Below are 14856 nucleotides of genomic sequence, written 5' to 3' on the forward strand. Positions count from 1 at the left end.
ATACCGATAAAATGTATATTATTCCTTATTGTGAAGGCCGTTCTGACAGTACTGTATGTTTTCACCTTGCCTAACATTATCCATGTTTCTACACAGAGTGAATTCCCACATACCACTTAATATGTTTTGCTTTAAATCTATTTAACCTGGCTTTGTCATGTAAAGTAAATATTTAAATTAAAATGCTGTGTTTAGATATTTCATTCTTTGTATTTCCGTTGATGCCTGATTTATCCAGTATTTGAATGCTTTTATTATGAAATCCAACTTGCTTCATATCCTGTCCCCCTCTCACTGTCTTGGTCGACTGGACACAGCTGAGCGTCCCTCCCGTGCAGGCGCTCAATTGAGGGCACAGCCAAGCCTCTAATCCGCAAACATGGATACGTCCTGAAGATTAACTTCAAATCTGGCAACATTCGACCTCGACAACGTCTTTGCTTTGGTACACCGAGGAATGATTAAATCTTTGCTCCAGTCCTGATGGAAACGCAAATCTAATCTTCAACTGGTCTGTGACGCTCCCTTGAAGATTAACTACCTCAAACTGTTTTTCTGACACAGTCTCATAGTAACATAATATACTTTCACATTACCTCAGCCCACCCTTCTTTTTCCTTGGACCAGTGTGGTTTCAGATAATAGTTTAAAAGTTATCTTTTTTTGATCAGTTGCAGCAGTCATCAGCAACTGGTGATGAAGCTCCAAACCACTTCTCCCCAAGCAATGGAGAAACAACAGTGGCTTTATGGGTTCCTCTGGACATTTGTAATCTCACTATTATTAAATTTAGCAGAAATTGGCTGATGACTGATGGTCATAATGAATCATTTCTTAATTTTTACACTGACAGAAAGAATATTTTATAAAAGAGAATCCCTCAAGAAAATATTATATATCAATTGAATGAAAAAGTCAAACTTGAGTAACTATAAACTTGTATAAAGCAGTACTTTACAGAGTTTAACAACCTTGTTGCTGAAGTCAGAATCTCAGTTTTTTTAGATTAAAATGGTTTGAAAGTCTGAATTAAGAAGATAAGAATGTAATATAAAGCAGTGACGTATTTATCATTTGCCTTTAGAGGCTCCTCTCACACCAGGTTTTCAAGTTTTCATTGTTTTCTCTTAATATGACGTTTTTACAATGAAATCTTCAGCTAATGAGATGCAGTGGAAGGAGGGCATTATTTTACTGCCACCTGCAGTCTGAGAAGAAAAGGTTGTAGTGTCTGTCCAGAGTTGAGGACGCTCATCTTTGGCATCACCTAGTGGTGAAGAAATGACACTATCTCTGGCTGGTTCAGACCAACATGTTTTTAGCATTGTCAGGAAATTTGACCTGCCAGCAGGATGCTTTGTTCAGGAAATTACAACACATGACACCCAGTTCCATAGCTTCCATCTACTGTATGTCTTAGTGAAGGCCCGTCCCACTTTAAAAAACACTTTACTTTAACCACAAGCTCTTTAGTGAGGTTTAATTTTGAGAAATTTTACACAATACTATTTTATTTATGTTACTTATTTTACTTTTTATTTCAAAGCTGCATCTCAGATAGCCTATCCTTACAGCAAACATCAGCAATACACAGAGAATCTTTACAGGTTACCACGTCAATCAAAGGGTTAATACAGACTCTTATCTTTAGCATAAGACTTTGAATTTATCATTTAAATTTTTAAATGTTCATTAAATACAAACATAAAAAAAAATCACTGTTATTTATGATTATGTACTAAAGCACTACATGGCTAATATTTATAACATATAACACATCACAACACTGATGACCACAACAAATGAAAAAACAAAATGAACAGGTGGTTACAAAGGTATAAACCAAAGCTTGGATGTATGAAAAAGGTTAATTTCTTTTAAATCTCTACAAATAGGGAAAATAAGCCCAAACCAGGACTTCACTTACAATATCAACAACACAGTTATGTTGAACCCGAGTAAATTTCCCTTTTTTCACAACACAAAACACACAATGATCACAAAACCATTTACAGTATAAAAAAGTTGAAAAGGCTGTTTAATCTTGGCGTCAGGATGAAACAGATTTATACAGAGAAAACATCATTTACCTTCATTTTACCTTTTAATATCAGCAGTTTGTTTTTACTAGTGATTAAAGACTATTAAAGTATTTTTCTTTTTGTCATTTAAGTTTTGGCAGATACGAAAAGCCCACTTGGGGTTTTTCTTTATATGTACACACCGGCACGGCTCCCACTGTGAGAGTCCTGTTGAATTCTTGATGCTTTGTATCCTATGAAAACAGGAGTGTGAGGAACCGGATGAAAGCTGGACTGGATGGACGCTGCAGGATTTAGTGAATATGGCGTGGTGTTTTGGCTGATGTATAAAGAGTTGCCTGGTGTGTACAAGCTTCCTACATGGTCAGAACTCCGCAGAGAGGAATGTTGAGCCATGCTACCTTGATATAACAGTGATTGATTTTCAGGCAGACCCGGGTTATAGACAACAGGAGGGCTGATTAATGTTCCGTCATTTGTCATTACTTGAGGGAAGTTTTGCAGGGGCGTTGCAAATTGTTGTCCAACAGAGCCGTTGTTCTGCAGATAAGGCTGGTATGCAGCAGATCGGAGGCTGGAAACATTCGAGATGGGATGATACCTCATGAGAGTTGGCTTGCTTTGTGCTTGCTTGTAACTGAGCAAGTGGGCCGGGTGATACACATCGAATGAGCCTTTCTCTGAGGGCATGCGGCGGCAGAGGAACAACATGGCCGAAGCGAAAAGGAAGGCGCCGGTCACCCAACCGATGTAAAGAGCCTCCCCCAGCTCTCTCCTCTGGGCGTCAATTAGCAAAGGATTATAAAAATCTCTAATGATAGCATGTCCTGTCCACGACACAGGGATGAACACACAGATGCATGCCATCAACTGCATTCCACCTGCAACTAACAGGAAAATGGTCTTAGCCCAATCATTACCTTGAAAGCAGGAAGTACACCGCATTCCTGCCAAAGCAACAAGGAGCCCCAGTCCACACAGGGCCAGAGAGCAGCACATCAGGCCCCGGGATGCCTGTAACTCCGGGGGCAGGAACAGCAGGGAGTCGTACACCTTACACTGCATCCTGATATTAGCCTGTCGGTAGCAGTTCATCCACAAACCCTCCCAGCGTGTCTCCATCACAATTATGTTCTCTCCAATGAAAGCTGTCACCTTCCACATTGGCATTCCTGTAGTAGCTGCTGCCCCGATCAGTCCAATCAGGCCGACGCACATACCAGCTATCTCTGAAACACCTTGAACCATTGTGCAGTGTACGAGAGTTCAGCGATATCCAAATAACAAATTATTTAATCTCAAGTTGGCAACTAGTTCTGATGCTTAAGTCCGAGACGTGTCCCAGGCAGAGAGAATCTTCTCATCTGACGCAGTTTGTATGCAGTAATCATGGTTTGTTATGGGAAAGATGCTTTGCGGTCACCTGGTTGGCCCAGAGCAATGGGGGTAAAGAGGACCTCTCCTTATTTTGTGTTTATGGTTCCTCTGGACGTAGTGGTTTATCTGTGTCATCATCTTCTGCAGCAGTAAACACCAACAAGAATTTCCAGAAAGAGCTCACAACAATGTTTAACATTTGAAATGTTTTTATTTTTTATTATAATGTGCGCTAAAAATTCAGAAGCAAAGACAACATACAATGTACAATAAGCTCCAGCAGTACTTCTGTTGTCCACAGGGGAGCAGAGACGACTCTGGTGACGGTACAGAGACGGAGCTTATATCACAAAGTCCAAATACAGTTTTTGATAAGTACAAGAAATGTATTTTTTCTAAATCACAAGTTAGAATATACCATACTTTAAAAAATAACATTGACAAACAGATGATTTAATTGGGTTTCACCTCCAGCAAGACAACAATGTCATTACATCATCAAATATTTTCGTTATGAAACAGCAATGAAATGGCAGAACATGTTGGCAGTTCCCTGACACTTTGATTTTCTGTTTGAAAGTATAATCACATCCATCGTACTAAGAATTATTGAGATTTTACAGCTGTAATTTAAATTGTAGTGAAATGAGGGAGTCTTACAACTCAGGTGTTTTTACACTGGACTAAACAGAAACGAAGTGTTGTCTCATTGCTCACAGATATGGAAGTGTGACAAACCTGGAAATGAGCTAGACATGGTTTTTGTATTGCTCTCTGTAACGTCATTCAAAGTGACTTGCAAATTCGGATCATGCTGTGACTGTCAGGTCATCTCTGTCTCTTCTTCCCAAACACAAGCCTCTCCGGTTAAGTTTCCACACCCTTAAACAAGCAGTCTTAAACCTGCATCTCATGTTTGCTCAGCCATTATTTCAGTTCCATCAGCTCCAGGGCATCATACCAAACTTAAACAAAGACTCAGGGTTGTTTTCTGATTACATAGACTCATTTAAGGTTTATAGTTTTCAAAACATGTGCCTTTGTAATTCCTCAGTCACCAGTACAACTTTTACTGTCCTAAGGCTAGTACCTGTAGCACACCTGCCTTTGTTTTACCTTCGTTGATCCTCTGTCAAATACCGGTTTAAACCAGTTAGAACTGAGCAGAAACACACTCTTTTCTACAGACACACAGACATGGTGGGGGGGTGTGAATATGAACAGCTCAGGCACAGCTCAGTCATATGTGCCAACAATAACAGGTATAATTCTTAATTGTAAACACAATAGTAACATAACATAATAGTTGGTTGCAGGTTGCATAAGTTGTAATAAACAGAGTATGCATTACTCACATATTATACAAAAAAAAGGATAGTCCTTATAAAAGTTTTTTGTACGACAAAGATAAAAAGTAGTGGAATTCATTTATTGGCATGGTAATAATTATGATAACTGTTAATATTAAGATTCTGTAAATAGTGCTCTTTAAGAAGACACCAAGTGCGCCTCAAATAATGTATACAAAGAATGATTTAACAGACATTTATATTAGATCCAGTTGGTATTCACAGTCAATGTAATAACTGAAATGTGTTTTTTTTCTTACCTGAAATACATATTTTATCATCTGAAATGTGTCATAGATTCCACCGTCATATGAAAAAGAAATTGCTTTGCACATAGTGACCATACCTGTGGTCATGATGACCTCAGTCAGTTTAGTGTTCAGAGATAAGCCACCCCGCTGCGTACAGAGGGGTATCTAGAGGGGTAGTTGTAGTTGTAGTTGTAGTTGTTGGATGGTTGTCTTGACAGCATTGGCTGGGGCTGGGGCTGGGGTTGGGGTTGTGGTTGGGGAAGTAGCACAAGCTGTTGAGGCTGTAAAGGCTGCATAGGCTGTGGAGGGTAAGCCATGTAGTCAGAGGCCCTTGAGTACACATACCTTTCCGAATCTTTGCTTTCGGACTGCAGATTGAAACAAAAAAACATGCATCCTCCAACGAACAAGAAAGCAGCGGCGACCCAGCCGATGTAGAGAGCTTCTCCGAGCTCCCTGCGCTGGGCGTCGATCAATAAGGGGTTGTAGAAGTCCCTGATGATGACGTGACCTGTCCAGGACACAGGGATGAGGACGCAGATGCAAGCACATATGATCATGACTCCGGCAATGAGGAGGACCATACGCTTTGCTTGATCGTTGTTTTCAATACATGACGTGCACTGCAGCCCTACCAAGCTGATCAGCAGACCCAGGCCCCCCAGTGCCAGAGCGCAGCACATGAGCCCCCGTGCTGCTTGTAGGTCGGGGGGCAGGGCCAGGAGAGAGTCGTATACCTTACACTGCATTCTGATGTCAGCCTGCCGATAGCAGTTCATCCACAGACCCTCGTAGCGGGTCTCAAACACAATGATGTTCTCTCCGATGAAGGCTGTGACTCGCCACATTGGCATCCCAGTGCTTGCCGCCGTCCCAATCAGCCCAATTAGGGTCAATATCAGACCAATTATCTCCAGTGCTGAGTTGGCCATCCTGTCCTCCCCTTATTCCTCCTGGCTCATACGAACAATAATGTTTGGACACAGTGTGACTATAAGAGGAAGCAGTAGAGTCCCTCTATGGAGTGGTTTTGCATCCTAGTGGAGGAGGAGGAGCAGGTGGATGTTCACCTGTACTGCCTCCTCCCTGCAGACAGGACACCAGAATGGGAGGGGTGGGAATTGCGACCTGTTGCTTGGAAACCGAATCCCCCAGGCCTTATTTTTCTTTGTACACCTACCGCAGGAGCTGCTTCAAGCTGCCACTTTGTTTATTCAGAAGTCTCAATTTACATTCTCAGATCGCACTACTTACAAGGAAGCTTTTTTCTCCTTTCAAAAAATATGGGTTTTTATTAACAAGTGGGAATTTTTTTAACTTCTACAATTGGTTACTAAGTATGTGCATCAAAAGGCTGCATGTTAATGTATTACCAGTTGTACAGATATCACAGACATTGATCAGCCGTGAGCCTAATCTTTGTTCTATTTGAAGTTACAATCATTCTCCGCTTTCCTTATGTTCCTTATGTCACAGTGTATCTCCACAAAATATATCTGTAATGGGAACAAAGACACAGAATATTAGAATCACTGACTTTCTGCACTGTTTTTGTGTTAGTGTGCTTATGTGTGTTTGTGTGTGCGTGTGATGAGACGGGGGTAATACTTGTGTACCCATGTGTCACTGTCAGTATTGAATTTCTTGTCTAGGTCTCTGGTGTCTGTCTGTGCTGAGGAAAAAGCTGGAAGTTGCAGGTCTGACTTGGTTGAGATGAAATCTCTTGGCAGGTTTGCACTGTGGGTGGACCTGTGTGAACATTCTGGTTTGACCAGTTAAGGCACATTTTCTCTAACAACAATGGAGACGACAAAACAACCTAACATTTACACACCAGTCAATGAAACGGGAGCAGTTTCGTGGCAAACAGAAGAGCTTTTGGCAGGAAGTGAGAAACTGGCCATCATGTAATCAATAGTTTTGCCCTTGTGTCGTGTTCGGTTCTGCTACTCTTAATTGGTAACAGAGAAAAATAACAAAATTCCACTTTTTTAAATCAACTTTATTCCTTTATTAGAAGCCACAACTGACCTTAAATTAAGGCAGACATTTTGATTTACAACAAAAACTCAACAGTGAAATGAAATCATGTTCTTTAATTTGAAAAAGGCCTAGTGCATAATTGTTCTCAAAGAGCATGTCAGCAGAAACTGTGTAATAAAGTTTTAACTATTGTATTATAACATATTCAAATACTCGACCTACACTACCAGTCAAAGTTTGGACACTTTCCCGTTCACTTGTATGAGAAAATGTGTCCAAACTTTTGACTGGTAGTGTAAATGTTTGGTATAATTTAATGTAAAGCATATGAAAACAAAACAAAGCATACAGTAACAGAATAGTTCAGCATGATCAAAACACAATCAGTTCCATAAAAAAAAAAACATGGTCCTCTTTAAGAAACATATAAAGATTCGACCATTTCCATGGACAGTCTCTGGCAATATTTTTCAAATTATTCTTCTCATTCAAATGTGCCAAACCGTGGCTAGTAAAAAAAAAAGAGTCCAAAATTGTCTCTGTGCTTGAATACCCTTACTAGTACTGACTTGGTGTGTATGCCACAGATCCGGGTGGGGGTCCAGAGTAGGCTGGCTGGTAATTGTACGCTGGCTGGTAGGTGTAGGGCTGGTACGTGTATCCAGGTTGGTAGATATTTTCCCCGGGGTTGTATACAATTCTCTCATCTGGGTCCTGGGTGCGGGGAGCGTGACGGCACAGCAGGATCACTCCGGCAGTGAAAAGCAAAGCTGAGGTCACCCAGCCGATGTAAAGAGCCTCCCCCAACTCCCTGCGCTGAGCATCGATCAGCAGAGGGTTGTAGAAATCTCTGATAATGACATGGCCAGTCCAGGACACAGGGATTATGGTAGTGATACAGGCCAAGAGGAACAGACAGCCTCCAGCCACAAGAACAACGTGCTTGGTGCGAGCCCGATGGTCGACCACTTTGGTACACTTCATCCCCACTGCGGCAACGATGAGAGCAAAGACGGTGAGGGCCACAGAACTGCACATCAGACCCCTGGCAGCCTGGAGGTCGGGGGGCAGAAACAGCAGGGAATCGTATACCTTACACTGCATCCTGATGTTGGCTTGTCTGTAGCAGTTCATCCACAAACCCTCCCAGCGGGTCTCCATGACAATGATGTTCTCCTCGATGAAAGCTGTTACCTTCCACATTGGCAGGCCTGTCACAGCTGCCACTCCGATTAGTCCAATGAAGCCGATGACGAGGGCCACTACCTCACAACAGATGGCGTCACGTCGGTCCTTTTTCTCAATTCTCTGTTTTTCTTCATATATAGAGTCTTGATAATCTGCGTAGGCCTGGGCCTGTTTCTCATCGTAGTAAGACCCCACGTAAGATTGAGGTGGCTTGCTGTAGCCGCTGTAAGCAGCGTAAGAGGCCATTGCGGCTATCGCACAGAGAGCCAAAGACAACCTTTGGCGGCACTCAAGAAACAGCTCAAGAAACAAATCTGAGGAGAAGAGCCAGTCCAGGAACTTATACACCCACAAAAAATGCCAAGGATGCAATGCGACCTTACTGGTTGAGCTGCTTTACAGCCACAGAAATGGTCTGACACACCAACGACTGCTGCTTGTTTTGATGCAAATAAACCTTCCTCTACTAACGCGCAAGGGTTTGGTCTTGTGGTTTAAGATAATTGACCAATAGAAAATCACTGTATTAAGTCACAGTGGATTTAAGTATGTTCCCCCTTTGTAGCTTAGCTAGAGGACATTTGAACACAAAGTAAACAAAACAATGTTATTATTTTGTAAACTAAAGAACAGCATTTGAACAGAAAACAGAAAAGATGAATAGTAGATAAAATCTCATTGTCATTACTGGTCAGAACTTGGAGCTAAAAATTAATCAATTAAATGTGTGGGCTTGCTTATCTCAAAAACAAAGTGGTAGAAGATCTTACGCAGGCAGTTTAATGGAGATGGTGGCCCTTATCCATTTGGTTATGAATCTGTTATGTCTCTCAAACCGAAAGTTGAGATAACAGATAACGATGATCACAGATGTCAAACTGTCTCCCCCTTTTATAGGTAAGCTGAGCTGATTAATAGGTGTTGCCCACAGAAACTTGAGTAGGATTGGTTTCTTTGTAACACAGTATATTTGGCTTGCTAGCAGTCTCACCTGAAGTGTGAAGTCTTTGTGCCCTCTTAAACATAAACTGTGTGTTTGGTAACACAAGTTTCTACAATTCATCTGCCTTTTAGCGCAAGTAATAGCAGTATAATAGTAATAGTATAATAATAATAATAATAGTAGCACCTTTTAGTGCAAGTAATATATCCCTAACTATAATACCATGGCTAGTCTGGAGTGTTAGCTGGGGTTCATTTAAAGGTTATATTTCATATTTTAGCAGGAAGTATGGTATATGAAATAATAAATACACAATTATACAAGCAAACTACAATCAAACCTTTAAAAAATAACTTTTATTGACATTGCTGTGATTGCTGTTGCTGTTTTTGGCAGTTATATATAGCCAGCTCAAAAGGGTTCATAATCATATCATAAGCATATCCAGGTAAAAATGGGTTTACAACACATCCAATATCATCAGATATTTTTGTAAAAAACTGGGAAGGATTTTGGTCTAAAGAACTAAAAATAAAAACCATTAACAGTGCATAACAACACAAAGTAAGTTTGTCTTTTAAACAGTGAGAGATAACAAGTTTTACATAGGTAGTGAAAAAACAACACACAATTTGCACATGACATCATATTTAAAATGTTAGAGACATGTAAAGTGGAATTTTCACATTTCAGGCAGTGCAGTACAGTTCATTACACATATACTTGATGTTTATAAGAGCTGGATGGCGTCCTCTGCAGATACACACTGGCCTCTGTATTTCCATCCCTTGCCATGAGATGTAAGTCAGGGTCAGGCTCTTCTTCCTTTGATCTACGTTTGCTGTAGCAGAACAGAACGATGATGCCAGTGATCAGCAGAATCCCAGAAGTGCCCCAGCCCAGGAAGAGGGCCTCCCCCAGCTCCCGTTTCTGAGAATCCATCATTGTTGGGTTGTAGAATTTTCTGATGACAGTATGACCCACCAAGCTGACAGGGATAAGCGTGGTCAAACAGGACAGCAGGTACAAACTACCACCTAAGGCCAAGGTGATGTTCTTGCTCTTTATATTGTCGTCACAACAGTTGCATTTTCGGGTCCCACATCCTGTGACAGAAAGGGAGATGAAGACCAGGGCTATGGAGACACACATGAGCCCTCTGGCTGCCTGCAGTTCTGTTGAGAGAACTAGCACCGAGTCATACACCTTGCACTGCATCCTGAAGTCTTCCTGTCTGTAGCAGTTCATCCACAAGCCCTCCCAAAGTTCCTCCATGACAATGAGATTGGCCCCAATGAAGGCAGAGACCCTCCACATGGGCAGGGCAGTGCAGAGAATGGTCCCAAACAGGCCGATGAAACCCAGGACCATGGCCAGGACCTCTAACTTTGCTGTCATGGCTCAGAGAGGTGTGCAATCTCGTCTCTTGTTCGTTGTCTTATGAAAAGACTGCTGAACGAGTCTGTTTCAAATCTGTAGTATCAGCATGCCTGCAATGTCATCCTACTGGTTTGCGTTGACTTAACGTTGGTTCTTACCAGTATTTCAAGTGCAACAAAAAAAAAACTACTTTGCATGTGTTAGTCTTCTATCTTCTACCTTTGAGTTGACAAGCATGGCAAGCACTAATGATGAATATGAGGAGTAGTATGTGTACAGGTGCAAAGAATTTGCCTCCAATTTTTCATTGCTTTTATTGTACTTTTCTTAGAAGAGAGAAACAGTCATACATCAAATAAAAAGGTGGTGAAAAAAGATATGTGATAAATGTATTTGAAGTAATCAATGGACAACTATGTGCAATGACTATGCACAAGTAAAACTGTTTCTGTAAGTCATAAGCAAGAATAAATGGGTACAGAGTTTCCAATACAATTAAATGATTATTGCAGTAGATGATTTTATATACATAAAGTAGGTGGTTATGTAGTATGGACATGTATACATGTGTACATACAATAAACAGTATACAGAGTGGGTTTGTTTTTAGCTATGATATGTTCAGTCTAATTTGTATATAGTTGATGCCTTAGAGTTACAGGATTATTGGACAGGGATTTTATTCCTGCACTACAAAACTGATGTGACTGTTCATCATGGTGATGACCTTTGAAATGACAGCTTTCTTGTGTCCAGTCTAATTGTTTTGAGAAAGTACAGTGCTCTGTAGCGCATACGAGGCAGAAGTTGACAGCAACATTTTTTAAGCAGATACTCATCACCTTCCCCGATAAAGCCAATGACCGTTGTATCATCTGCAAATGTTGTGATCCACTTACTGATAGGGGCTGGCACAATTAGCTGGCTGAGTTTAGATTTGACATTGTGGATGATGGTATGACCACAAACAATGGTGATACCACTGGATCACTGGAGACTGTTGGTAAACTGCTGGGGTCCAGCTAGAGCCTGTGATGGTAGACCTTCATGTGGCCCACAGCAGAAAGGATGACCACAGACATCAGGGTGACAGGCCTGTAGTCACTGAGTCCTGAGATAGAGGGTTTCTTTGTGATATGAATGGTCGTTGACTATTCAAAGCAGCAGGGGACTTCACATAGCTACTGTGGCCTCTTCAAACTCATTTGTATAAAATAAAAAAAACTCGAAATTGTTTGATAACATTAATTCATTTGCAGTTACCAAGTTTTCACCTGCATTTTCTGTAGTTTGGTATTTTCACTTAAATTACCCCTATAGCAATAACAAACCCATAAGCTAATGTCTCACCACAACATAGCCTCTGGAAGTGATGGTTAACTTCACGGGAACCAGAATTCTTCTGCTATGCAAAATTGGGTCATTTGTGTCAGTTGTGAAAGTCGAGATTACTGTTTTTTTCCATTCTTCTGACTAGTGTGTTGTAACTTGAGTTGTCAGCAGACACCTCATGTACTGCTTACCTGTACTTACATGCTTTAACTGAGACTAAAATTCTTTAAATGTGACCATACAGATAGTCAGATTACAGATAGCGAGGAAATGTTTCAAAACGAGTGGGGACTTTTAACAATAGGCACTCCTTTTATTCAAACTTCAGTTGGTCGTAGAAAGGTAACACCCTGTTGATCTTTGTTATTCTGAGAAGTAGACGAGACAGAAAAGGGAAAGAGAGATAGAGATAGAGAGAGAGATGAAGCAGGAGAGGTCATAGAACAGGAACAGAAACTGGAAAGCCAGTTGAACAGGTTTGCTGAGTGATACTGTCGTCACATCCTCAGCTGCTTTAAATGTAAACAGATACACGTATGCAGAGAAACTTGTACCTGCGAACTCAAATACATCATACGTGCTGTAATACATTTGTACGCATGTCACATTTAGTCTGCCCTTTTCAGACTTTTGGAAATGAATGTGAGGTGGATTTGAATTAAAGTATGATGAAAATTTAAGCAAATGAACACAGTAAGGTGAAAATTGTTGCTGGAGCTGTATCACAATTACAGGAGGTATGCATCAACAGCAGACTGTCTGCCACCTGCTGTATGTAAATGTGACTACACTTTCCCGGGTCACAATAAGGTTGATTTTAAAAGAAGTTAATTTGCTTATTATCACCTCCAATTCAGTGTTGATTTCCAGATTTCACATTAGTAAGTCTGTTCAGACCAGACAAATAACAACAGAATCCCATAAATCAAGCCTGTGCCTTTTTATCTTGGATAAGATGTGAATCTGTTCCTTCAAAGGAACCCTGTTACATCTCAGCACTCATTCAGCACTGCTGCAGATACTGTTCCTGCACATCTACAGCACAATGAGGTATGAAGTAATCTTCTTCCTTTATCTGAAGGAGCAAGCAGAGCTTTTGTGGTTGGTTTGGTGATTGACGAGAGTGAGGGGGTGGTGGTGAATGGGAGGTAGCCTGGGTGACAGGATGTCCACAAAGCTAAGATCGTAGATACATTGTAGTGTGTATAGTTAATTCAGCGATGCTAACCCATCTAAGCATTAAAGTGTTGATGGTCTTTGGCATAACTGAGCAGTTTTGATTAAAGCCACAGCAGAGCAACAGCCATGCTGAAATGAAAAGGCTTAACCTTTTGTACAGCTACTTTTTATGACATGTTGGATCCTTTGAAGGCTCAGCTACATATGTTTTAAACGTCTTCATTTACAAGTTAACATTCTGTATATGAGGACTTGCTTGTCTGTGAAGGTTCTCGGTCATCCAGGTCATGGTAATTTGAAGCTCTAACCCAAAAGGCAACTGGACTTGGTTGAAGTTCTTGAAGATGTTTCACCTCTCATTTGAAAACCTCCTTCATTTCTAAACTGACTGGTGAATGGCGCTAGAAATATAAGCCTCTGTAGGTCATTAGTATGCTATAGATGTGTTATCAACATGGTTTGAAAGAGGTTTTAAGGAAGCCATCTGTTAAGCTTGAAGACACCACCTGTCACCCAAATACAATGCAGTTTTGAATTCTCTGCCCAAACAGTTAAAAACCACTCACTTTGGATCATGTGAGCCCAACAACCCACCAACACCAGAAGGTGCTAACGACTCTCTGTGCTACTGGGTCAACAGCCCAAGTTAACGACTCTCAATTACAACATCTATTAGCATACTAATGACCTACAGAGGCCTTTATTTCTAGATCTGTCCACCAGTCAGTTTAGAGCTGAAGAAGCCTTTCGGATGAGATGTGAAACATCTTCAAGACCTTTAACCAAGTCCAGTTCCCTTTTGGATTAAGCTTCAGAAGACTGGCTTGTCTCTTTTGCAACGTATGGCTTGCTAATAAATATATGGGAAGCTCAAATGAGTTTACAGTAGTAAAGAAACAATACTTTTTATCAGAAGAGTACAGTGTACTGAGATGTTTGTTCCATTTTCATACAATTGTGCAAGAGCTCTATCAAGTTAAGTTCACAAGCTAGTTCAGTGTTGGTGCCCTGGTTGTACTGCTTGTTGGGAACATGGTATTTCCCTTCATCACCAACTATTTATGTCGAGGATAGTGGAAAAAACATTGGTGGACAATATTAAATGTTTGGTTCTTGAAAGAATCCAACATTATGAGCAGGGATCTTGGTTTATGTTTATGTTTCTGTGGGGCAAATATTCCAGTTTCTTACGTTCTGTTATTGGCATCATGATTTGACACAGTTCCCTTTGTCACATTAATTTGCAGTGTTTGTGAAGGATGCAAATGCAATAATACTTGAGAAGTAATTAATTGTATGGCATTTGTTTTGTCTGTCCATGACTATTTGTAGAATCTATTGTGCAAAGGAGTAACTTCTTATCAATGTACTTATGAGACCAGAGATTACATAAATAAGAAGTCTGCTTCTTAACTTATATTTCAAGCCAGTTAGATGACCTTGATTATTTTTTATTTCTTTATTGATTTTATTTTTATGACCAAAGGGTGAAGTGAGAACTACACTGTGTCTAGACATTCGTCTACCCTTTCTTTAATAATAGGGGTTTTAGCTCCTTCACCATCATTCAGACAACTCGTACGCCTTGGCTTGCAAACTGGCAAAGTGGTTCTTGATGTCTTCTGAAGGTTCAGTTTTAAGTTTCCCCCCTGTTGTTCTGGAATTGCAGTCTGTCTTTGTGTGTTGCTTTGAGGCAGCAGAGCATCGATTAGCTGCTCTGTTCTGTCCTTCTCAGGCATGTCTAAGCACATTTGGCATTTATGTTTTTTCTCACATCACAAAATTGTTTTGCAGAGGCAATATCTGCAGACCTGCAGTCAATGCTTTAGGCT

The 14856-nt window shown here is 40.7% G+C and overlaps 4 protein-coding genes across 4 annotated transcripts; all 4 read right to left on the reverse strand.

Moving 5' to 3' along the window:
* Window positions 1–1508: 1508 nt before the first annotated feature.
* Window positions 1509–3378, reverse strand: LOC138597072 (claudin-8-like). Its single transcript, XM_069668601.1, has one exon. The coding sequence runs from the start codon at window positions 3288–3290 to the stop codon at window positions 2211–2213; it is 1080 nt and encodes a 359-aa protein (XP_069524702.1). The 5' UTR covers window positions 3291–3378; the 3' UTR covers window positions 1509–2210.
* A 273-nt stretch (window positions 3379–3651) lies between these two features.
* Window positions 3652–5985, reverse strand: cldn8.1 (claudin 8.1). Its single transcript, XM_069668251.1, has one exon. It carries the CDS (start codon window positions 5949–5951, stop codon window positions 5148–5150), a length of 804 nt encoding a protein of 267 aa, XP_069524352.1. The 5' UTR covers window positions 5952–5985; the 3' UTR covers window positions 3652–5147.
* Window positions 5986–7000: 1015 nt separating this feature from the next.
* cldn8.2 (claudin 8.2) lies at window positions 7001–8620 on the reverse strand. The gene has a single exon (XM_069668418.1). It carries the CDS (start codon window positions 8434–8436, stop codon window positions 7561–7563), a length of 876 nt encoding a protein of 291 aa, XP_069524519.1. The 5' UTR covers window positions 8437–8620; the 3' UTR covers window positions 7001–7560.
* Window positions 8621–9544: 924 nt separating this feature from the next.
* LOC138597252 (claudin-17-like) lies at window positions 9545–10560 on the reverse strand. The gene has a single exon (XM_069668827.1). It carries the CDS (start codon window positions 10529–10531, stop codon window positions 9845–9847), a length of 687 nt encoding a protein of 228 aa, XP_069524928.1. The 5' UTR covers window positions 10532–10560; the 3' UTR covers window positions 9545–9844.
* Between the last annotated feature and the right edge of the window lie 4296 nt (window positions 10561–14856).

This window comes from Semicossyphus pulcher, unplaced genomic scaffold (genome assembly GCF_022749685.1).
Source record: "Semicossyphus pulcher isolate SPU_LCO1_2020_fin unplaced genomic scaffold, fSemPul1.0.p SCAF_19, whole genome shotgun sequence".
Taxonomy (NCBI): Eukaryota; Metazoa; Chordata; class Actinopteri; order Labriformes; family Labridae; genus Semicossyphus; species Semicossyphus pulcher.

Bases quoted from the DNA above. Each gene is read 5' to 3' on its own strand.
- cldn8.1 (XM_069668251.1), bottom strand. From the start codon at position 5,951: ATGGCCAACTCAGCACTGGAGATAATTGGTCTGATATTGACCCTAATT.
- LOC138597072 (XM_069668601.1), bottom strand. From the start codon at position 3,290: ATGGTTCAAGGTGTTTCAGAGATAGCTGGTATGTGCGTCGGCCTGATT.
- LOC138597252 (XM_069668827.1), bottom strand. From the start codon at position 10,531: ATGACAGCAAAGTTAGAGGTCCTGGCCATGGTCCTGGGTTTCATCGGC.
- cldn8.2 (XM_069668418.1), bottom strand. From the start codon at position 8,436: ATGGCCTCTTACGCTGCTTACAGCGGCTACAGCAAGCCACCTCAATCT.